Here is a 23,653-nt window from a genome sequence, read left to right as displayed (position 1 = left end):
TAAATCTTTACTATATCCGTTAAAGTACAGGTGCTTCCCGTATTTCATCTTGCAGAGCATATCCATTGTTCGAAGAATGTGCCATCGGGGACAAAATTGCCCAGGACGTGCGAGAGTCGACCGAATTTTAGGTGCACTATTTGCTGGGATCAGCCGTGCTACCATCTGCGTTCGGAATGTGCATACGTGACCCACTGTTTTCAGCGGTCTTGAACAGAAATGCAATTTGGTCAGCGCTCGCACTTCCAGGGTACTTTTGTCCACGATAGTACATCGCCTTTAATGCAAATGTCATGAAGGCAGCTCATAGACAAAGCAGCAGGTCACCATTGAGAAAATTGTCTTGCCAACACACTGACATGGCTGCAGAGATAAAACACTTTGCACTTTGTGATATGAATGCACTGCATAGCATATATACACAAAGGTGCAACATTTCAGTCCTCAAGTTCTTAGATCACAGAAGCAACTTTATTTTCTTCAATCACTCGTCTTGCACTTCTTCCTGGTGAAAGTTGTTCTTGACCCAAAATGCTTGCAAGGATAAACTTGCTGCTGTCAGGAGAAACAAATAGTATTCGTGAATATCCATCCTAAACAAAGCGGCAAAATAGTATAATCACAGAACACGACAAAGCAGTAACTTCTGTGTTAGAAAAACATGTACGTAGACCAACATTGTTGGAACAAGGGATGTTGCTATAGCCAACATTTCGACATAGGTGCTTGTCATTAGGGTAGCAAATGTTTTCCTTGGCTGCGTTGTTTTGGATTGTGCATAGCTCAGTGGCCCCTAGCCTCATTGGGGGAGAAGAAACTGGTGCATATAATAGGTCAAGAGAAGCCAAAGTGTTAAAATAAAGGAAGGAAGGGTGTGCTTAGCAGTGGTGATTGTGATGGAGCGGGTATGAGCACTACTGTTAGTTCTTGCAAAGAGTAGGGGTGACCAAAACAGAAAATGATGTACACATGTAAGCAGTCATTAATCCAGTAGACCTAATCTTCCGAGAAGACAAAATAGGTATCAAGATAAACAGTTTGCACTTTTGGAAAAGGAAAACGAAGAATTAAGGAAAATAAATTTTGTATCAAGATGCATCTGGTCAAGATCACTGTAAATTGTAAATGAAGGCACATTACGAATATATATTTTGTTAAAAGGCGATGAAGAAAAGATATATTAACGAAATATTAAAAAATAGGGACATTAAAATTCAACTGGCTATGACCATAAAACAGTAAAGAACAGCCTGTGGAAAAAAATGGGATAGACAATATGATAACCAGGTGCAAGATTGCAAAACATCGAGCGATGTTTATATTCATGCTGCTGTTGACGGCTTCAAGTTTCTGTCTTCTTGTGGAACCTTTGTCTTACTTGAACAAGGAAATGGGTCATTTTTTAAACAAGTCAGTTCATATGCAGTTCAAAGCGTTAGCATTATTATTTTGAAAGAAAATATTATGGTCAGTTCTCCTGGGTGTGCTTTCATTCACCAGTTATTTCCACCGGTGTAAGCTCAAAATTTGTCTAAATGGACCTTAGCTCCTCGCAAACCATTAGCTGGTCTTTTTTTCAACACAGATGCCTGCACATTATATTTGTTAGCAGGAGTGCTAGCGAACTACATTAAACTTGTTGCCACAACCGAAGTGAAACTTGGTAACAGTGATTGAAAAAAAAAAAACAGCATTCCACAATATTGATTCAAGTCGTCTGGAAAAGTTGCTTAAGTTAATGTACACCCCCCCCCCCACCAGACACAATTATACACCACACTGACTCTCATGGTGTCAACCATGCTATTATAGCACTAGGCATCAAGTAGGAGAATTAGAAGATAAGAGGGCACAATGCTTTTTGTTAGAACATCAAATGTGCTTTACATTAATGCTACATTCCAACTAACAAAGGAGCAGCCGATAGTGACCAATGCATACGAAAGCTAATGACATTTTGTGCAGCAGAATGTTGACGATGAGGTGTTATGCGCACAAGTGCACTCATTCACACAAAATGACATCCTGCAGACAAACCTTGAGCCAACATTACAGTTTGAAAAACACCACAGTGGAAAGCAAAGAGTGTTAAATTTGTTGAAAATTACTAAAAATTATTCGATTATTCATTATCCTTACTGTTCGTTAAAAATTCACAGATTGTTCCCTACGGGTGCTGTAAACTGCTTTTATAGTGGTAGCAACAATGATCTGTGGCACAGGCAAGAATAAATGCTCATGAAGTTTATTCAAGAGTATACCCTACAAATTACACCCCATTTCACATTCCAATGTGGTAGAAGAGGAAGACGAAAAAAACTGCTTTCTCGTGGAGGATGCATGCCCCAGAACAGAAGAAACAAGTGTACCCTAACCATTGCTGCTGCCGTGCCTCTGCACTAGCAGTTACATATAATATGGCAGTTACAATTTAATGTCCACAAGCACTGCAAGCTGCTGCCAGTTTGCCAGTACAGAGCTGTAATAAATTTAGGGCAGCTTTCTAATGGATTCATCTCATATGACACAATCGGAATGCAATATTCTGCAAATAAGTGAAGAGCGATGTGCCATCCCATACAATGAAACGCCTTTGAAGAATCTGAATCACCACCTGCACTCTTAGGCAGTTACACCCTTTGGAGTGCCCCTTCTGCCGCACAACAATAATCATTATCTGCCTTGATGTGTTTCCTTTCTTTAAAACGCCACGCCTGCTACTTTCCTTCCGGGAATGCTATCATGCTGATAATGTGCATGCCGTTCGTTACTGGAAAGTACAGGGCTCGCAGCGTTAAAGAAAGGAAACGCAACAAGGCAGATGACGATTATCAATGTGTGGCAGAAGGGGCACTCCAAAGGCTGTAACTTTGCCTAAGAGTGTGGGCAGTGATGAGGTAAAAGAGTGCGTTCTGTGTAAAGTAGTGCACCTGTATAACCTAAAGCTGTGGAGAATGCATTTAGTATCAGCTGTGAAGGTTTCTAATTTTAATTGCACACAGTAAAAACCTCCATGGAGTTTTGCAAAACGCAAACCCCCTACCTTTTTGTTGTTCAAAGGCAATGACACGTAGGGCCATAACATGTACATTATCAGTTTTGTTCCCAGACAATCAAAGTGAATAGCACCACCTTAAGTGTTATGTGCCTTCTGTCTCACATTTTCTGTCAAGAATTGTTAGTGTGAAATGCTGCGATCGGCAGAAAAGCGGATTTCTGGAGCAATATAAAGTATTAAGTACCGTGATCTCAGTTCTTTCACTGCTGTTTAAGCATTATCGGGTCTTAAAGTAAAAAAACGAGGAATAAATACACGCATGTTTTACGTCACAACCCTCATGAGGCATTTAGTAGTCTGGATTATAAAGGATTCCAGATTTACAACGCAGGACAGATTTTATTCCACTGAAAGAATGGCATCATGCCAATGATTCTGCATTTGGTGCTATATTTATTTGTATTTAGTTCCGTTGGAATGTGTGTGTACTGTCAGCGATATTGCTTGACATGTTTTAGGTTGACTGTTTTCTAAATTTAGGCAAATTCGTATTCGCAAATAACCTTGTATGACACCAAGAACTTGCTTAGCAGGAGTATTTCTAACATTTGCAAAATATGAGGCTCTTGAATGCATATCTAAGCCTGGGGTGCACGCCGCCCCCTAATCTCGTCAGCAAGTTTCTGGAACTCATCTACAAGGTATGTTATGATGAATGTAAAGTTGCTTGAACGGGAGAAATAGGGAATTTAAACAGGTGAATTATGCAGCATAAGAATGATGTCAGCAAGAAGCAAGCATCAAGAAGCACTGTCACTCAATGCGCATAGACTATCAAACGCAAGAATTATTTGGGATGATTTAAAATTCTGGCATTGGAACGAAATGTCTTTTAATCTACATATAAACTGATTATTCACTCTACTACCACTACCTTTACCAGAAACATTCATAATCATTATCCTATCTATGCCACATCATCCTAGCTAATATTCAAGCCTTCATAAGCTGCTTTTTTTACTGCTAATTCTCTGTGGGAAAGAGGTGTCCGTATGAAGACCATATCATATACTTATTACCCGTTTTTTGATAAATGATAAGGGAAAAACTTCACACCAAAAATGCGTTGAGCTTGAGCAAGTTGTACGTTTTAAGCTGTTGATTCTTTTTTCCCTTTGCCATCATTGACTGACCTGGTTAGCTAAGTAGACAGAAAAGCTGCAGGAGAAAGGTAGGGGTGCCAAATTAGACTTTTGCCCCAGGGGACCTTTTCACGGTCACTGGAGGAACTGCCTGTGGCCTCGGCATCTTCCTTGAAGGCCATGGCCATGTCTAAGAAACCTTGTCTCCACAGGCTGCATAAAGAAGGATAATTTTCTGAGCCAAGTCTTTTTCTTAAAAGAACCCATTTAAGGTGTATTCGTGGCTTTGCACCACAAAACTGACACATGACTGGCCACTCAAGACACTTTATGTGTATTCGCAGGCTTATTCCTTGGAAAAACACTTTTATGTAGCACACAATGAGTAAGAGTAACAAAAAAGTGCATAAGGAGGCTTTCATATTGCTCTACAAATTTTTATTGACACATTTCATTTAATTATTTGAGATATTTATTAACTAATTAAGAATTATGTAATTAGGCAGAATGCAAAATATAATCAGAGTATCTCCACGCGACGGCAAACAGCATTACCTTCATTTTGTCTAGTTACATCGCATTTACATATTTCTAAATCTTGGTGCACGATAGTTAAGACACCCTGTAGATCAAAAAACAATATTACAATTCTCATAATCATCTCTTGCGTGTTATTGGTGGCTATGGCTGCTTCAAGTTATTCTTTCAGTACAGTACAAGCAGTTTTGAAGTGAAATTGTTTTGCATCGAGGGTGTGTAATATAGAAAATCAAGCAAAAGGTCAAGTTGTGTTCACTATTCAGATGTTTAACTAAGAAGCTGCAGGAAAAGGAAATAGGACACAGCACCTAATAAACAATGCATAATTGGAAAATTGAAACTGATCAAGAAACCAGTTTTTGAAAACACAGAAAAAAGCCAGCAGCTTACGTCGAATACACCCTTGCTATGTACTCCAAGTGAAGTTGTTACGGCAATGCTTGGGCACCATATGAACGTAACAATCAACAACTTTGAGCAGAATATTAACACCACTAAATGAACTGGCCTTTGAAGATTCTTGATCTGAAATCCTGAGCGACTTGTTCTGGCGTTTAATCTGTCGAGCTCAATTTGTATTCTCAAAAGCTGGCTCTCGGCCATAATTTCTCCAAACGCAACATCAGCTTAAATCTCAAGATAGGGTTGACCTGTAAATAAAGTGGATAATGCATGGCAAACATCATGAACACTCTTACATGTTAACCAGAGGGTTCACTCATGCAGCCATGAAATTGTGATGCAGACACGTTATATTGAAGCTGGTTTTGTGAAGTGTTTCATGCTTCCAAGGCTTCTTCTCCAGTTGTGAAAGCTGTCTCCACTAGCTAAATAAGCGATGAGAATAAAAAAGAACTTCAACATACTCACAATACGTTCGCCATTTGCAAGTAAACAGCAGCCTTTTTGGGCGCCCAGGTTGCCTGGTGCAAATCTACTATGCCACAGTACTTGCGTTACCCAGTACCAGCCACATTAAAATGCAATGTGTTCAGAGCCCTTTCCCTCTGTTTTTTTGCTTTGGAAACAGTTTACCATGTGTTCAGTAGGTGTCGAGAAAGGGGACAGAAAACACTGTGCACCAGTGATTTCTAATGTTTTGCTGGATGCAGGTGAAGCCAGTGGAAATGCGGTGTCATGCAGGCGCTTGTCCTGGAAGCAGGGCATATGGTGGACTAACTAGTGCGTGCGATCAGATAATATTGCTGCCGAAAAACTTTTCTTTGTGGTTTTTTACATTTTAGGAGGTCTCTACATGTCTAGTAAGCACTTTTATGACAATCTGAACCCATATACGATAGTGTTCTCTTACATCAAGTTTTTTCTCATTTACCAGTGTCCCCATTGCACGCCACTTATGTTAGCTACAATGTAGACACTGCAATGGAAAAATTCTGGACACTTCGAAACACTGCTTGCGTAGTTTATGGCACATCAGGCAGGCATGTTAGGGGAAGAAATGCCACACACCCGTGCAAACGAAGTGCTGCCGCAAAGTTGTGAAGCACCAACTTCCGGGACAAGGTTGGCTTCAGTCGAGGGTGCTCGATGTGCTGTCCATCCCCTGTAGTAGAGATCAGTGGTCAGTGGATTTCTGGTCGGAACCTTGGCAACAGCTTCCACCATACTTTTTTGAACCTGCAACATGTGCAGAGAAAGTCACATCGCTGTGCGTTGATTGTATGGCTTTATTGTTCTACACATTCTATGAAATCAATAAAAATACAGTTCGCACATTTTTACTACTGTATATAGACAGTCTAGTTGCTAGACACGCGAAACATTACCATCCATCTGACAGAATGCAACAATAGAGGCGTACACTGTAAAGCTACACTAAAATTTAAATTGATGTGACACCTTATGAGCACGCAGTATGCTTACTGTGTGCTCTAGCCCTGTGTCAAGTAAAAGTTAATCGTCAATCATTTATGGTGTATTTCTACTCATTCTGGGTCATCAAACTGTACAATCAATGTTCCAAATTTACACATTGTTGGCTTTTGATTGCCCATGTGATCCGTTTCCTACTTACACATGCAGTAATCCCACTGTAATAAGGAAAAAGAGTTAAAAAAAGAAATGCCATGATAATCTTCCACATTCGCTTAGGGCAGGAACAATGGCCAATAGCAAGTGGTTGAAGCTACATAAATACTCAGTTTTCACACAGCCTAATTGTTCAGCAAGTAACAAAGAGGTACGCTGTGCGCCTCTGCATAACCAATAAAATCTGACTACTTGACACTGTACTAAGGCTGCTGCTTGATAGTGTTCGGCAGTTCAGCTTTGGTTTTCTGATATACAGAACTGTTTAGGTACCAGTAGTTTACTTTGCGATAAAATGGCACTTGGAGCACTGGTCATTTGCACATAAATAATGCGACAGCAAATATAACACAAGGATAGGAATATGGGTCTCTTAGAAAAAGTACATACACATTATGAATATAATGTGGTGTGATGCCACAATGAAACTAAGCAACGCATAGAAGTGGAGGGCACTTCCATACCACCAAGGTTATTGGACAGACAGTACTTCAGAAGTGCCCGCAACACAGTCAAAGAAGGCAAAGCAACATTTCATTGCGTTCAACACAATGCATTGGCGGGCTGGTTGGTGCGAATCCATAAATACTTTGTTTAGCGCAAAACAATGGACACAAGAAAGACGACCAGCACAAGGCGCTACTCTCAACTGACATCACTTTATTGCGTCCGTCCTTTACAGATAGTAGAATCTAGAAGAACATGTGCAGTGAGCACCATGTGCAGGGACCACCAACAACCGATCACAAGAGCGCACTCATGCGACGGGATCCAAAAAACCATATTGAGCACTGCACAAGGTTAAAGAAGGCACACTAATGCACTGTGACCCCCATGACTGTATGAAGAAAGCTTCCGATAACTCTCGGGCGGTGGTATCACAGCACTTTTTCAGAATCATAGTATCACGAAACATGGCTTTGCACTTCCATATTTTACAATGTTGAGCCAAATGGGAACCTGTGCCTGTTGGTATGGATCGCTTATGTTCGCAATGTTTCGCGATACTACGATCTTGAAAAAGAGCCGTGATACCACCGCCAGAGGGTCATCGGAAGCTTTCTTCATACAGTCATTGGGGTCACAGTGCATAAGTGTGCTTTGTTTTACCTTGTACAGTGCGCAATATGGTTTTTTTGGGATTCTGTCGTATGAGTGTGCTCTTGTGATCAGATGTTGGTGGTTCCTGCACATGGTGTTCACAGCGCATGTTCTTCTAGATTCTGCTGTCTACAAAGGAGGGACGCAATAAAGTGATGTCCGTTGAGAGTAGCGCCTTGTTCTGCCGTCTTTCTTGTGTCCATTGTTTTGCGCTAAAAAAGCAATTATGTATTCCTTGTGTGTGTTTGAAGACAGCTCCACACGCAGTAGTGATTCCAGTATTGCTGCCCAGTGGTTTAGCTCGCCGCAGCTTGAAGTGCCACAGAATATAAGGAGAGAAACCTGCATTATAGTTTTGTTGCAAACAAGAATATAACGTGAAGTGCATTTGAGGCCAGAAACTATAGAAAAAAATTTCATGATGCACCACTGTGCAGGGTTTTATAGCAAAGTCAAATACATTTAGTGTAAATATCACACTATGATGGTACACAATAGTGGTAACCTGTAGTAATATAAAAGGCGCCTTAATGTTACAACAAAAGTTGACATTACTTAATAATAGCCCTGTAAAATTTAGCATGCAGGGGCACCACTTGGTTAAACAATAGTGATGTAATGTCTATGTACACAAGTATTGCCCATTCATTTCTGCCATTGTCCAAATGGCATAAATGAATGGGTAATACTTGTATACATAGATAGTACATCTTTACTGTTTAACGAAGTGGGTAAACTATGTCTGCCTCATACAAGATTAGAATTAAACCATAAATTATATATAGTCACCCTAACAGTAACACCTCATTTGAACTTCACAGTAAGTAGACGTCACCTATTCAAAGTTTATATGTTGAATGTAACGAACCGTCATTGCAGCAGCGCAGAGCATTCCTTACATTTCCTTACATACTCAGAATTCAGTCATCACCGCAACACATATGCTACAACATCGTCACAAAGTGCAACTCACGCTTATACTACACAAATAAACCAAACATGATTGGGCCACTTGTACTGCGGTATGAGCAATAGTGTCGGGATTATGAAATTGCCCACGAAGTCCTCCAGGTTGCCAAGGAACCAGAACGGTTGGCCCCGTGGTACGATTTCACGCAGTTGTGCGACTGGACATTAACACATTTAAGGAAAAGAGACACTCCTCACAACCACATTATATAAGAATTCCGTGCTCTTCAAGACCAATATCGAAATCGCATGCAATTCTACACTGATGGGTCCAAAGCAAAACAACACGTGGGTGTAGGGGCCGTAACAGAAAATTGGGAAAGAAGTATTCGTCTACCAAAACATGGCTCTGTTCTCACTGCTGAAGTTTACGCTGTATGGGTTGTAGTGAAAAAGATTATCACTGGCAAGCACAAAAACACAGTCATTTACACTGATTCCTTAAGTACACTGAAGGCTCTAAACCTAAAATCTGAGTGTGAACCCCTGTTAGGGGACATACTAAAGATGGTCGCACTTAACAAATATGGGAGATCAATCCACTTCTGCTGAGTACCAAGTCATGTTGGGATACCGGGTAACGAAGCAGCCGATAGATATGCATCGATGGCAGCGAACAAAGAGATAACAAATACAACACTTCCATACAAAGATAGCATCCGCGAGATTAGAAAAGCCTTAACGGCGAAATGGCAACGCGAATGGGACCACTGTGCTGACAACAAACTACATCTCACGAAACCCATAGTTGGCGAGTGGAAGTCATGCTACCATCAGGAGCGGTTCATCAATGTAGTTTTATGCCGACTACGCATTGGGCACACACACCTCACACACAATTACTTACTTACGAAAGAAGACACACCAACATGCGAGAAATGTCAACAGCCACAAACAGTTATGCACATATTACTCACATGTACGCAGACTGAAACACACAGACGAACACTTTTGCACAAATTATATCAACTACACATACCTTTACACCCTGCTCTAATTTTAGGTGATGATCCGCTAGTCCCATTATGTGACGTTCGTAAATTTCTAGACGACACTGGATTTTTACATAAAATATAGATTATTAACAAAGTCTTTTCCTTCATTAACTGGATTTTAAAACACCTCGTGTTTGGCGCAGCAAAGCCTTAGCCGCTTTTGCGCCATTAAACCCCATTTAACTAAGTAAGTAAGTAGACGCTTGTTGATGCCAGCCTCCCCCAATGCTAAACTGTGCTGCATGCTTTACAGAGAAATTATAGTGGTATCACTAAACTCTGAAGCTATTCAGGACTGCAGCATTGTAGAAGACATCTACAAATGTCCCATTTCATGCGTAACAGCCTGAATTGCTTGCACATCTTACCAAGTGCAAATTAAAATTACTTCTCCTTGTTTAGCATTTTTGCCTGCTAGACCACAATCCAATGTCATCAATATATTAACATATTACCTCAAAGAACCTAATTTGGCTTATAGATTAACACCTTCGCATACTGCCACAGCTACACTCTGCCATATGCGTTGCAATCATAAAGGAGTGCTTGTCCACCAGCACTCCAATGTCACTAACAGTGATCACCTACACAGCTTGATTCAGGTGGCAGGTGGCAGTCATGATTCAGGTGGTAAATAGCTAAGAGAAAAAAAATCCACTCACTTTCAGAGCTACAATACTGCGATAACTTGAGAGAGATGGACCCATTGCAGGCAGCAGACCTCTTCTCAGCTCCAGCACAACAGCAACTTGCCTTTCAGTAAAAGAAAAGGATTGATTAGTAATGATAAGTTACCTTGTTTTTGCTGAGTATCAATACAGTCTGACTTTCATGCATATCCACTCTCCGCCTCAGTAATACAACTGAATTATTCGTAAAATAAAAGAGTCAATGATAATACCATTCGCTTCTCTTGTATGTCCAATTTTTTTTGCACTGATACCCCGTTTACTGCTTGCTTACTGACACGAATGCCTTGACTGCCCAGACATCATTCGAAGCAACACGTCTTGCTGCACTGCCAGAAGTTGCACCGAGGAAACACAGCAGAGCAGCCAGAGCAAAGAACTTTTTTTTTCTGGTCACAATTAAAACGTGCACCCAAGCAAGAAAGTAACGATCACAGGTAGTGAGCGACTGCTATTGCCTCGAACGTTTATTTCCGTATTTTAACAGAAGTTCTTGTATCAGATACAGTATGCTCTCAAGCCAATACGAGCGTCAATACAAGTGCGCAACTGAACGCAGTTTTATTCTACGCTTTTAACGCGAGTGAGCAAAACGCTAGAAGTACCTCACGGAAATTGTAATCGAGCCGATCGCGCTACGACTGGAATCGATCTGAAAAGATAGGGTGATCCCTTTCCCCATTCATGCGTCAGTTTGGCCCTAAGACGTTGCAAGTGGTCTTTTTAAACATTTCTGTTCGCGACACCGGCTTACCACACATCACTTCAAGACCTACGTTATGCAAACCAAATAAGATTAAAATGGACTTACCTCATGAGCAAGTTACGAGTGCGCGTAGACTGTTGAACACCCGTTGAGAGCAAGCAGGATATATCCGTGTCCAAGCGCATACGTGCACCCAAACACAGGACAACTTCTTCGATGCCGCAGCGTGCAGAGTTTTGTACACGAAGTGAAAGACATCCAGCGCAAATATCTCCGCGCGACGACGGCAAATGACGAGCGCACAAGCGTACAAAACACAGCGACAAATTCGGAACTTTGCCAATTCGAACGTGCCGAGACCCAAGCAGCGTAACCATCCATCGTTTCTGTTCTTCGCTCCCGATGCGTCAATCTCTCTTCCTTGGAGTCTTGCTTCACTCTTGAGTACAAATCAAAAGTTATTTACGGCAAATTAACAACTTTTGCAACACGACACGAAAAATTCCGGCTGACTACACATGTGCAGCTCCGCCTGCCACTCCTAACGGACGCGCAGCGCGCGCTGCCCCCTGTTGCCGCACTCTGTGAGCGCGGAGAACAGAATCGGTTTCGTTTTCGCATTTGTGCTCTAGTTACTGTATCGTATCAGTTCAACGAGCACAAGCTATCTTGGCACGCTGCAACGACACGTGCCTTTCCTTGCTCTATATTTCCACTACCCCCTTTCCCTCGCTCTGGTATAAAATGCCCAGCGCAATAAACATAAAAGTTCACTGTTGTCTTGAAACGCCTGCTGTTGGTTTCTTCGACCGGGACCCGGTCGATACAGTTACTGGAACTGCAATATAATTGCTTGACAATTCTTTGAATTCTAAAAGAGGAGAACACTTTCTCTCCCACAAGTTAGTGCGTTTTGTACAAAGGGAGAGAGAATGCAAGAAGCAGAAAGGCAGGGAGGTCAACGAAAGCGTTCGCTACTGGGGATAGCTAACCCCTGTGCTGCAATGAAGTGCAAAGCGATGCACTGCGATGCGTCCATAATCTCTAGTATAGTGATAATTTGGGCTGGTTGGTGCATGTAATGAACGGGTAAATAATGAGTTGTGTCATAACATTACCCATATATAAAGCACATGGAACTAATGGTGTTGCATTCTAGGTCAAAAAGAAATGAAGCTTGAATCGTTACATCTCGGCACTGGGCATTCTTTTTTTCCGTATTATTTTTTTCTTCTTTTTGACAGTACACACAGTACAAGCACGGTAATAGGTCCTTCATCTTCAGTCACCTTCCAGTAGTTTACACACATGTCGGTGCATGTTCGCGTTCTTTATTCTACCGTACAAGAACGAGCGCGCTTACCGGTCTTGGTTCAAGGTGAAGCGCCAAATGTTTGCGATTACATCTTATCGCAAGAATTAACACATGAACAGTGAAGATTATGCGTAAGCGATTTGTCTCAATGAATGGGCAGTTATTGTCAGAGACGAGATATTTTGTAAATAATATGGGAATGAGGTAAACCAACTACATTGCAGTTCAGCAATGCCCTTTGACACTTGGGTTAATTTCTTGCCGCATTCGAAAATTTCATCCGACCGTTGTGCTTGGATCTATAGGCCGCCAGCCCCCTTCGAGACCATTTGTTGCAAGATGTAAATGCCGTTACAGTCATTATACCACTCCCTGCGTTTCCGTACTGAATTAGAGTGCACACAATTTTTGGCGTATACAGAGCACCAATGTCATTCCCAATGCACCAGCACCTGAATGCTGCAAGCTTGTTGACGTATGCACGTATGTCCACGGCTCTTCGTTCACTTAAATTACAACTATTAACTACAAAGCGCTTAATTTGAGAACATTGCGAGAACACGCATATATTTGCGCATATGATCAGCGAGGCCCATATGCGCGGCAAACTGCGACCGCAATAGAAGATGCGTATATATATTTATATGATCTGTCATTGCAGCTTTTGGTAGAAGGCTAGCTCTCACATTTTGTACGCATGTTCATGACGCGTACAGTTTGCGTTTTCAATAAAATATTGTTGGCTGAAACGTTACGAGTACGAGCGCTCATTCAGACAGCTTAAGTTTTCTCACAATAATACGGATGTTCGCATAACAAAAATACGGAATTCTGTCTGTTTCGTCCAAAACAGTGTATAGCCGTACATTTGACTACAGTGAAAATGACCGTAAAGCTGAAAACAGAGAGCACTTTCCGTATATTAACGGCAGATTTTGCCGTATTTTTGAAATATGACATAGTTCCCGTATTTTTACCCTGCAGTTCTCCGTATAATGACGGAAATCCTCCGTATAATGACGGAAATTTTTTACAGTGTACTTTACGATTTTTCTACGTCTTCTCGCTTGAGAAATACAATTGGTTAAGTAACTTCATTGCGCTAGTTGGACGGCCTGGTTATGAGTTGTTCGAAAATCGTTTTGCCCGAACGACTTCGTATGCTGGAAGCCGACACCGGATTTTCTGTGGCACGGGGCCCTTAAACCTTAAAACTGTAGTGCTCCTGGGCCTGGGAACGCCGATAATTGTTCTGCTGCTTGCCGTGCACTTTGTGCCACGTACTCAGTAACCCAAGTTCTCGAGAGGCTCATTGAAAAGCGGAAGATAGCTAGTGTGTTTATTCTTTGTACAGCTTTCGAAAACGTTGGCATTAAAGGTGTTCGATGAATAGCCGAACGTGACCAATCTCTTTGTTGCGCAGCCAAGCAGGCAGGAAAACGGTGTTAAGCACACGTAGTAATATACATAGCGGGATGATTATGGATAAATAGGCAGACAGCCCACAGAAAATGCGCGAAGACCCTAAGCCTGCTAACGCTTAAAAATCCATAAAATATTTCCGGTGGCGCGCGTAATCGAATCCATGTCTCAAGACCTCCTCAATGACAGCAATCCGGCGCTTTCGCAAGCTGCACTACAAATGCATTGGGTATGTGGCGCTTTTCAATGAACGCCTTTCACAGAAACAATTTAGCGACCAGCGGGATGAGTGAATTAGGTATGTGCCCACTCTGACTTGGAGCAACTTTCACGTAACGTGAAGTAGAATCGACGGGAAATCACTCGAGTTCTACGGAAGGGAACTTTTTTGAAGTATCGTCGAAGTCGTCTTTCAGAAACTGGAGAGCATTCTTCATGCACATTGTCCATATAGAGTTGCTGACATCGGAGTGCTGGTAGCAAAAGAACGTCTACTTGTCCTAATTCACGTCATACGCTCATTCATGTCATTCACGGGCCAATACTTCATGTGGTAAATCCTAATAAGTGACCGCGCAGTTGTGAGTATGGTCTCTTTTGAAAATGGTCTAGGTATCACTCACAAACAAAATTCTTTCCATGAGAGCGCTTTATGATCTTATATTCTTCAACAATAACTATAATTAAACAAACTGGCAGTGCACACATCCTCTGGCCTCTCAATTAGTGCCAGTGAAAATGCATTCCATTTGCATTACTGTTGTCAGGGTTGTGCAAGATGTATGAAAAAATTGCATTAGAAAAGTGCAAGAATTTTTTCGCCAGATTGTACATAGAAGAAAATATAATACTTGGGCTGAAACAAGCGCCGTAAAATATGAACAATACAGCAGAATAGCGATGAATGCTCAATTTTTAATTCAAATGACACAAATGCATGTTGTGGTGACAGCTTGCCATTCGTTTCTTTTAATTATATTTCCACCGGACTAGAGTGACGGGGCGCCTCATTAAGAACTGGTATTCCTCGAAACCCTGTTTAGCATTGTGCTTGATTCCCTTCAGCGCCATCTGCTGCACGCCATTGTGAGCTCCATTTCCAGCACCTGAGTGGTCACGTGGGCGGGGATGGGGCGGCGTTTCTGGTGGATAATTCTACACCAGTGAAAGAAGGTGTTCGCAGAGGCCACGCGGGATATTGGCCCGGAATAGTCCCAGGCCCGTGAACAAAATTTCATGAAAGCTCGGCATCGACAAACTAAACAATAGTCTTCGAAAGCGCCGGCCCAATTACACGAAGACCGGAAACGGCTCGTTCGCAAAGCAAGTTAGCGACCCGGGCAGTGAACGAGAATTGCATCTACGTGGGCGCGGTGGAGTTTCATCAATCGCCCGAGTGCTTAAGATGCGAGCAATCGCACCACTTATCCGGCAAGGTGATCGTGGAGTATGGTCGCGAAGGGGAAACCGGAACTATGATTTGAAACGGAGGAGACGTTTTAGGCAGGCTCAATAATTTAGCGCCTAGTTAATCTTGAGCCTAAATAAATCCCGTTTCTTACCGCAGACATCACTATGTTGTGGTTTAAGGCTCGCCTCCGAGAACAAAAATACGATCGACACTCGTGTCACGATCGCAACTCATGGGCTACATGAAATCAAGACAAGCGATCTTGTTTTGTCTACCTACGACAGTTATCAATGTGATTAAATTATTTTTTGTAACATCAAGAAGTTTACGTGGTAATTTCTTTTTGAAAGCTATGCCTTTCTTGTGCTTGTAAAACAGCGAGATTCTAATCCGATTGAAATGAAGTTTACCTGTACAGAACTTGTGCAGTTTCTCCACTAAAAAGTTTGTCAATTTACGCCTGCGCAGCTGTACCGGCTTTACCTGTGAGCAACGTACCCGTAGAAAAAAATATTGAGAAGGCATTGAAATGTCGTTGGTCAAAGTTGAGTTTTTATTGGGAACTATTGACAGTTTGTTGGAGAATTGTTGGGTTGAGTGTTCAGGAATCTTGAATACTGGGCGCTTAAATTTAATTGGAGCAGCATTATTGGGTACCTCAATGTTGAATAAATGTTAAGTTACCATTGAAAGTCCATTGTGCTTAGACGGCCCGTTGTGTTTTTGTTGAATGGTGTTGAGTTAGAATTGATTCTGCGTTGAACTGACGTTGTGGTAGTTCTGTTGACCTGTTGTTGAGTTATTATTGCCACAGCACTGAAAAGCACATTGTGACACAGTTGAGATGGCATTGAGATTTCAGAGCTCGCCATTGAAATGTGATTTATGTTTCGTTGGACTAGTGGATTTTTATTCATATATTGAAATTGCTTTGCTGTTCACATTTGCATGCCCCGGTGCCTGCTCATAACTTTCCCAAACACAAACAAAATCAAAGGAGAGACTGATAAGCTTGAAGTACCTTTATTTATTTACACTAGAGATGAGTGCACGTGAAACATTATTACAGTACATAAGGCACCACTACATACAACCTGGAGACATAGGCTAGTACGTACAGCACTCTAGCAGTGTAAATACATCTGAAAAAACCTATACCTATGAATTCAATCAAAACGATCATTGTGGTCTTCACTTTTGACTTAAGTTTATGACTAGAAGGCAAAGCGACTCAAAAGGCAGGGCTTAAGCATACCCTTGTAACAACCAACTTTGAACACATGAACACTTGAAGCTGCTTGCGTGTGAATACACAGAAGACATCTGAATGTTACATTAAAAGGTTTCACACACTAACACATCACAGGAAGAGCTACGGCTGACTGTGAGAAGGCGAAATAAGAGACTTAAAACAAATGACTTCACGTAAATATATACAAGCTGTAGCACACGTCTTTCACCGCGATTAAAATTTAATGAAGTACCAAAGTAGACTTGCCTGAGCTTTGGCTTCGAGATGTATATATTTTCATTTTGTCCAATAATTTTATAAAATAACATCACTGAACATCTCTTAATTGACGAGACATCATTTTAAAGTTGTCGGGCATGGTGAACACCTGAATCATATGTTTCTCACGAGCCATGTTTGCTTTCTTCGGAAATAAACTTGTAAAACTTTTGTGTAATGAATGCAGCTTATCTCCCTGACACAAGTGAAGAACAAACAGTACACTATTTGATTATGTTAATTTGGGGTACAGAGAGTTTGTCGGTGGCATTTGCTCAATTTAGTGAGCTCATTTTTAGGTAATCTTTCTGGACTTGCACAAAGCTCATTAGAGCCCTTTTTGGGGTCTTTTCCCCTATGCCCAGCAATTAAGTGGTACCTCAGTCAATAAAGAGGTAAGGCAAGGCTAATACCTTGAACGATAAGAGAAAAAATAATTTAGCACAGAAAATTGGTAGTAACACACGGCTAACACAATTCCAAACGGCCAAATAAATGGTCACCTGCACTTTCAGTACCAAGTACCCCAAAAATAGTCATAAAGGATGAGAAAACGTTCCAATGACTCGACAGACAGATTGGTGAGACAGTGAAAAACGCAATAAAATGCATATAGAAGACACCAATTACCTTAATTTCGCAGGTAAAATGTTATTAAAATAGCACCAGAATTTTGCTGCATAATATACATAAAGTTTGCATAAAAATTGCTACTAAGCAGTAACTGAAAGACGGAGGGAGCTATAGCACTCGTGTTGAAAAAAATTACAAGGAAAATGATATATATGCGTATTTAAGCTCTCAATTTTCGCTCCAACATAAAGAAAAAGATCGCATGCATTTAGACCATAAAAAAGGTTCATGTGCCTGAAGAATGTAGCACAGTGCAAAGAAGCGTCATGAGAACCGAAAAGTAGATCTTACTACGAATGCTTGCAACCTACGATCAGGCATGTGCCATGTCATGCCTTGAATGGATGAAATTTATAAATCTTACACACAAAAGAAGTTTCCACCACGCTTATTGGCTTCCTCAGGGGACTCCTTTAAGTTGAACTAGAAAAATGTACTCAGTTTTAATAAGAAAGAGAAGATAAGACCCTATAGCGTTCTTCCTGAAATAAACAGCGCAAATAACTGCATGTATCAATTCTATGGAGACTTCGCCAATTCGGTGTACATTTATATTTCACAACCACCCAAACAGAGACGACAAGGATGAATTATGGTAGGAACACACATGAAGGCTGTCTCAACTAGAAGTTTATTCGTGAAGACAAAGATTTTAGACACACTGGCCGACTTCACAAAGAAAAAGCCATGGATGCGCAGCAGAAACAGCCCGGCACAACAAAAAAGGACCGAAATACGCCCGGTAGTATAAACATGTGCGTAAAAAACTAACAAACACATGAAAACTGAGAGGTTTGTCCGGTAAATGATATTAACGAGAAATACTGCAGCAACTCTTTCCCACTAAGGGTCACAGCAATCTTCCTTATGAATATTTCTACGTGATCAATAAATAATGCTTCCATAAGCCCTCTTGTGTTCTGGTCTTTGTGATGAAACAATCGTTCTTTCTGCTCTATACCTCAACACCTCAGGAGTTCCAGAAGCAATATTTATTGATCACACACGAAACAAATGCATAACCAAGATCTCTGTTGCCCTTTTGGGGAAAAATTTGCAGTTCTCAAAAGAGTATTTCACGTTGGGTAGTATCACTTATCGGACAAATCTTTCGCTTTTTGGAAAGATTTGTCCGATAGTTCTCGTTTTTGACGCACGATTATTCTACATGACATGGCTTATTAATATTCTTTTTCTTGTCGCACGTGGTTGTTTCTGCCACGCATGCACGGATTTTTACCATTGTCAAATTGACCAGTTTGTTTAATACCTCTGTAATCAAAAGTAAGCTTTTAGTAGAGCTTGCACTCGTGTGAGCTCTTACCTACTGCGTCGTCAGCCTCTGCTCGTGCTGCTGTTTTCAGTACGCACGTATCACTTGGTTAGGCTGGTAAACATTCTCACAAACAAAAGTAAATGCCTCCCCTCAAAAAGTAGCCCATCCTTTACTACTAAACGCCCGAGAAAATCGAAAGTAAGCCTTCACAGAGTTCACGTGGCAGCTAGTACACCGCAGAGCAGCACACAAAATAGTTGAAAATCCCGCTTGATGGAGAGTGGCAACAGAGATGCGAGCTTGCTAGTGAATCAGTCCCATATCAACGGGTGTCTCTTGCACGACGCCAAGGTGCGTTTGGCGTAGAACACTTTCGCACCTGGGAATTTGCTGCATCCGCAACCTGGGAGAAGGGAATGTGGACGGAAAATGAGATTACGCGGATTAAGTACCTGCTACACACTGCACATCACTACGCACGAAATAGAAGTACACACTATACTAGCAGGTAAGAATTTGCCACTCTTTACGAGTGCCGTCGAGAATAGGAAGAAGTGGGGAAAAATATTCCCGGCTGGGGAAAGCGGGGAAATATAATCCCAGCTGTCTCGCAGAACCAAAGACTACGCGACAGTGCATAGCCGATACCAAGCAGTTATCGAATCTTTGGGTAGAAGTCCAGCAGAAGGAATGACCTAAAGATACGCCGAGAGCGATGCGAGCGTGAGCGTGCCTGTACGAGTTACAACAAGTACCGCTCCTTTGAAGCTAGCCGCTCCGGCGTGGCTCGGATCATTCCGCGCGATTTGTGTGCAGAGCGTCGCGTACACGCCACTGCGCGTTTTGCGCGGTAGCGTCCGCGCAAGGAGCTAGCTTCATGCACGCGTCATTCTTCATCACGCAAATGGAGCTCGAGTGCGACGCTTAGTTCGAGGTGACAACGCCCCGATTGGCGCTCCTTTCGCTTCTCAAAGCAACGCACATTCGGATCGATCCAACTCAAAGAGGCAGCAGAGAACGGTGGCATGTTTCGGTTATCCCCTATTAAAATTGTACAGTACGCCTACAACGGCAACCCGCCGGGCTAGATAAACATGCTTACTGCGGTAGTTTTGGCGGTGATAGGCGATAAGGTCAGCCGGTCGGCGGCTGTGTTCTTTGCCGACGTCGTCACCACACCTCTTTTCATTTGCGCTGTGTATACGTGTACAGTCACCGCGCGGAAGCTGTGACTAATTGGTTGGCCGTTCACCGCAAATCTCAAAGAGGCGAAATATATTTCGCGGTGCGCCCCATCATTAGCCGAAACCTAAATCGAGGCGCGCTTAACTGCTACGGCACAAAAAGTGATCACACTAACCGTATGGTATACGATGAGCCACTACGGGAAAAAAATTCTTCTGATGTTCCACGTGCCAAACCAACGATCTGATTATGAGGCAGGTCGTAGTTGGGGACGGTGTATTTGACTTCCTGGAAATTTTTACGTGCATACAATGCAAAATGCACAAGCGTTTTTGCATTTCGCTGCTTTGGAATGCGGCCGCTGCAGAGATCGTATCCATGACCTCGAGCCCCAAATTGCCATGGCGGCCGCCATAGTTACGGAATGCGTAGGCGTGAAGTGCAACACTGCCTTCCGGTACGAGTGTGGTGCAAGCGTAGCACAGCTGCACACCTGCTGCAAAATTTGTCGCAGTTCTTATCTCGAAGTTCCTGCCTAAATACCTTGAACCCGCCGCGGTTGCTCAGTGGCTATGGTGTTGGGCTGCTGAGCACGAGGTCGCGGGATCGAATCCCGGCCACGGCGGCCGCATTTCGATGGGGGCGAAATGCGAAAACACCCGTGTACTTAGATTCAGGTGCACGTTAAAGAACCCCAGGTGGTCGAAATTTCCGGAGTCCTCCACTACGGCGTGCCTCATAATCAGAAAGTGGTTTTGGCACGTAAAACCCCATATATTATTATTATTAAATACCTTGAAACGCAGCGCGCCTCTCAGGTATCGGAACGCGATAACAAGCGCTTAGAGAGCCCACGTGAGCCCCCATGAAAGATGACGTGGCCACTGTACAAAATTATCACTGCGCAGAGAATACAATCATTATTTTCAAATTATGTTCTCTCATACAAATTAAGGAAAAGCTATTAGACGGGAACCAATGAAGCAATGCAATTTTACACACATGAGGCGCCGCTGCCTCTTCGCCTACCATTGTTTCAAACGAAGTGACAGCGGCAGCGAGCGTTAGTATCGCGCGCTCTCGCTCCGGGGCATACGGTTTGCTTGAAGAAAGTGAACGGTGTGCTAAACATCTCACGCTCGTCAACGTCAAAGTAGAAAAAAAAAAAGGCTACGTGCCCAAGAAAACGACATTACTTACCTGTCTTCAGAACTGCGGCTGCGACTGTTTCGGGGTGCCTTCTCTCCAACAGGCATCATGACCTCTGCCGCGCAACTCATCAAAACAAACAGGCTCGCACATCAGTCGAAGACTAGAAGCTGGGTGAGCCAAGCACTTTAACGGATAAACGTCCCACTTATCGTCGTTAAAGCATTTCACTAAAATGTGCCTCATGATGTCTGAAAAGAAAAAAAAATGCGTTTATCAAAAAGCACGAGGCGTGAACAACTGCACAACTGCTACTAAGTAACTGGGTCCGATAGCCGTTCACAGCTTCACTATTGTATTCAGTTATAAAAACCTTTGAAACACACTATAACGGCACTGAAAAACCGCTAATTAATTAGCAATATTTTTTCATCAACTAACCTTCATAAATTTTTAAGAACAACCTAATTTGTAGCGTAAGCAATAAATACTACGACCAAACATGTGACTATGAAACTAGCGGTAACCGTGTCTACTGTTGAAAAGTGTGCGCAAAATGAAGCTCGGTTGCAACCGCTTGCGCGCAAACATACACACCTTAACGCTACCTTGACGTTTGTAGCGCCACCTAGAAATAAATATAGCTACTAGTTTTGCTATTTTTCCAAAAATAACGCTTCGAAAATAGTTTGTAGCGCCTTTGCAGCTGACGAGGTGACAAATGAGGTATGATAAGAGTCCGTTACCTGTATTTCTTTCATTTCTCTTTGGTGTTCTTAACTGAACGTACGAGACCTGCAGACCTCGTAGATGAGAGGACGACAGTTCGGCGAGGCTCAAATAAATCGCATTCTTCTTGCAAGGCGAGAGACGGGAGCAGCCGCAGGTACAGCCATTAGCTGTGATACTGTAACGGCCGTTCCTGAATCCGAAGCTCTTTGAAGTCAATGGTTATGGCGGCTGCGCGCTGCGATCTCAAAGCGCCTTTGTTCTTTGATCTCTAGTACCACGGACATTGGATAAAAAAAACTATATTTGCTTTACGGACAGAGGGTACGTCGCAGCAAATTCGAAGACCTCACCTGTGTATGTATGTAGCGTGTGCGCGCTTCCATGCTACGGTTCCCACAGCGCGTCCGATGCACGAAAGTAGCGTCGTCGCCTGTCGGAACCTGTCTTGTCGCCGGCCGCGCTGCCCCAGTGTCTACATTTGGGGAACTCCACATGCGCCTAGTCACCGTGTTTGCAAGTGAATTTCGCATTAATATTCTCCCCAAAACGTTATCATTTCGGATCGTACCAATGGTTATGTCATCGAGTGTATGTTAAAATGACGATGACATTTGTACACCGGCGAAGGAATAAATCGTTATGAACTTGGGCGGTCATGAATCTAGTCTAACGTCGCAAATTTTACGTAGCGAAAATGGCTACGAAAGTGGGGCGGTCCCGGAGTTAGGCGCTTCAAAGCGCCAGCTGCAGTGACAGCACCAGGAAGTGGCACGCGGCGCACGTGCCAAGCATTTCAGAGCTTACTGGGTTTCGATTGAGAGGAGTAGGCGCGCGCTCGAGGCCTATTGGTTAGAGTGCCGGGCTTGACGGCCGACGTTCGATGCCACCCAATCGGTCACACATTTTCCTTTAATGAAAGCGAGGCGAAAGAAGAACCAACCTGCCGCAAAGTGACAGGAATGAGGTTGGAACGCATGGCAATAAATGTTTGGAATGTCTTCATATGCGAGTCCTAATTATTGTATACTAGACTCAACTGCTACACAACAATAAAAACAACTAGAAAAATCGACACAAATTACCCAATTGTTTATTGAGAACACTCAACGGTAATATTGTTGTGCAAGGCTTGAGTGAACTCAATTGCTTTTCAAAATTTGTTGAAATCCGTTGTTTCAAAAATTGCCCAACAATACATCAATGGTTAATCAACAGTCATTTTTGTTCGGGTATTTCCGTATAACCCCAGGAGGGGCGATACTTAAAGGAGGGAGAGTGTAAGGGAGAAATGGAAAGGTTGGGAGAAGTTGAAGAAATGACAAAAAACAAGGATGGCTACCTTGTCACGCTGACGTCTCTCAGTTTAATTGAATAAAGGTACTGTGTGTTATGTTACCACGCCCGGTCTTTGGCGTGAGTACGATTATGGCGGAGTTGTACCGTGCCGGTGTGATAATGCATAGTCAAGGACGACAGCGACATTTTGGTAACAATCATGAACACACACTTCACTCACACTTAGAATTTGCAATGCTGTACCCAGCAACAGCTGCAAGAAACGATGACACGACACCAAAGTAAGGTCGAATTTATCGGCCAAAAATTGGTCTTCCAAGAGCATTGCAAGCAATTTTTTTTGCGCCGTCAGTGAAACGGTTCTTAATAAAGTCTAAAACAGTCGTCGCGAAGTGTACAGTCCTTGAAAAGTTGCTGACGCTGTTGCAATAGAATGAATCAAAGTCGTAATTCACGTCGTAAGGAGCTAGGCTTACGGTGAGCTGCAGTGCTTGGTATTTCAATTGACAGATCTGAAGAGAAACAATTCCGTAGT

General features: G+C 42.5%; 1 protein-coding gene and 2 long non-coding RNA genes across 3 annotated transcripts in view; all 3 read right to left on the bottom strand.

Annotated features, from left to right (window-relative positions):
- Positions 1–240: 240 nt before the first annotated feature.
- LOC140212912 (uncharacterized) lies at positions 241–6,258 on the bottom strand. The gene is made up of 3 exons (XR_011889885.1): positions 6,151–6,258; positions 4,192–4,353; positions 241–555 (listed from the first exon to the last, which is right to left on the bottom strand). It is a non-coding gene; the product is annotated as an uncharacterized lncRNA (long non-coding RNA).
- A 44-nt stretch (positions 6,259–6,302) lies between these two features.
- Positions 6,303–11,678, bottom strand: LOC129386760 (uncharacterized). Its single transcript, XR_008614068.2, has 3 exons — positions 11,295–11,678; positions 10,457–10,547; positions 6,303–6,318 (listed from the first exon to the last, which is right to left on the bottom strand). It is a non-coding gene; the product is annotated as an uncharacterized lncRNA (long non-coding RNA).
- Positions 11,679–23,394: 11,716 nt separating this feature from the next.
- LOC129386728 (uncharacterized) overlaps positions 23,395–23,653 on the bottom strand; it is a 64,251-nt gene continuing 63,992 nt past the window's right edge. The window contains exon 11 of the mRNA XM_072284099.1: positions 23,395–23,630. Within this exon, the coding sequence (XP_072140200.1) occupies positions 23,412–23,630 (219 nt within the window). The 3' untranslated portion in view covers positions 23,395–23,411. The remainder of the gene's footprint in view (positions 23,631–23,653) is intronic.

Source organism: Dermacentor andersoni, chromosome 8 (genome assembly GCF_023375885.2).
Source record: "Dermacentor andersoni chromosome 8, qqDerAnde1_hic_scaffold, whole genome shotgun sequence".
Taxonomy (NCBI): Eukaryota; Metazoa; Arthropoda; class Arachnida; order Ixodida; family Ixodidae; genus Dermacentor; species Dermacentor andersoni.
The sequence above is the reverse complement of the archived record's forward strand: the minus strand, read 5'-3'. Positions and strand labels throughout refer to the sequence as shown.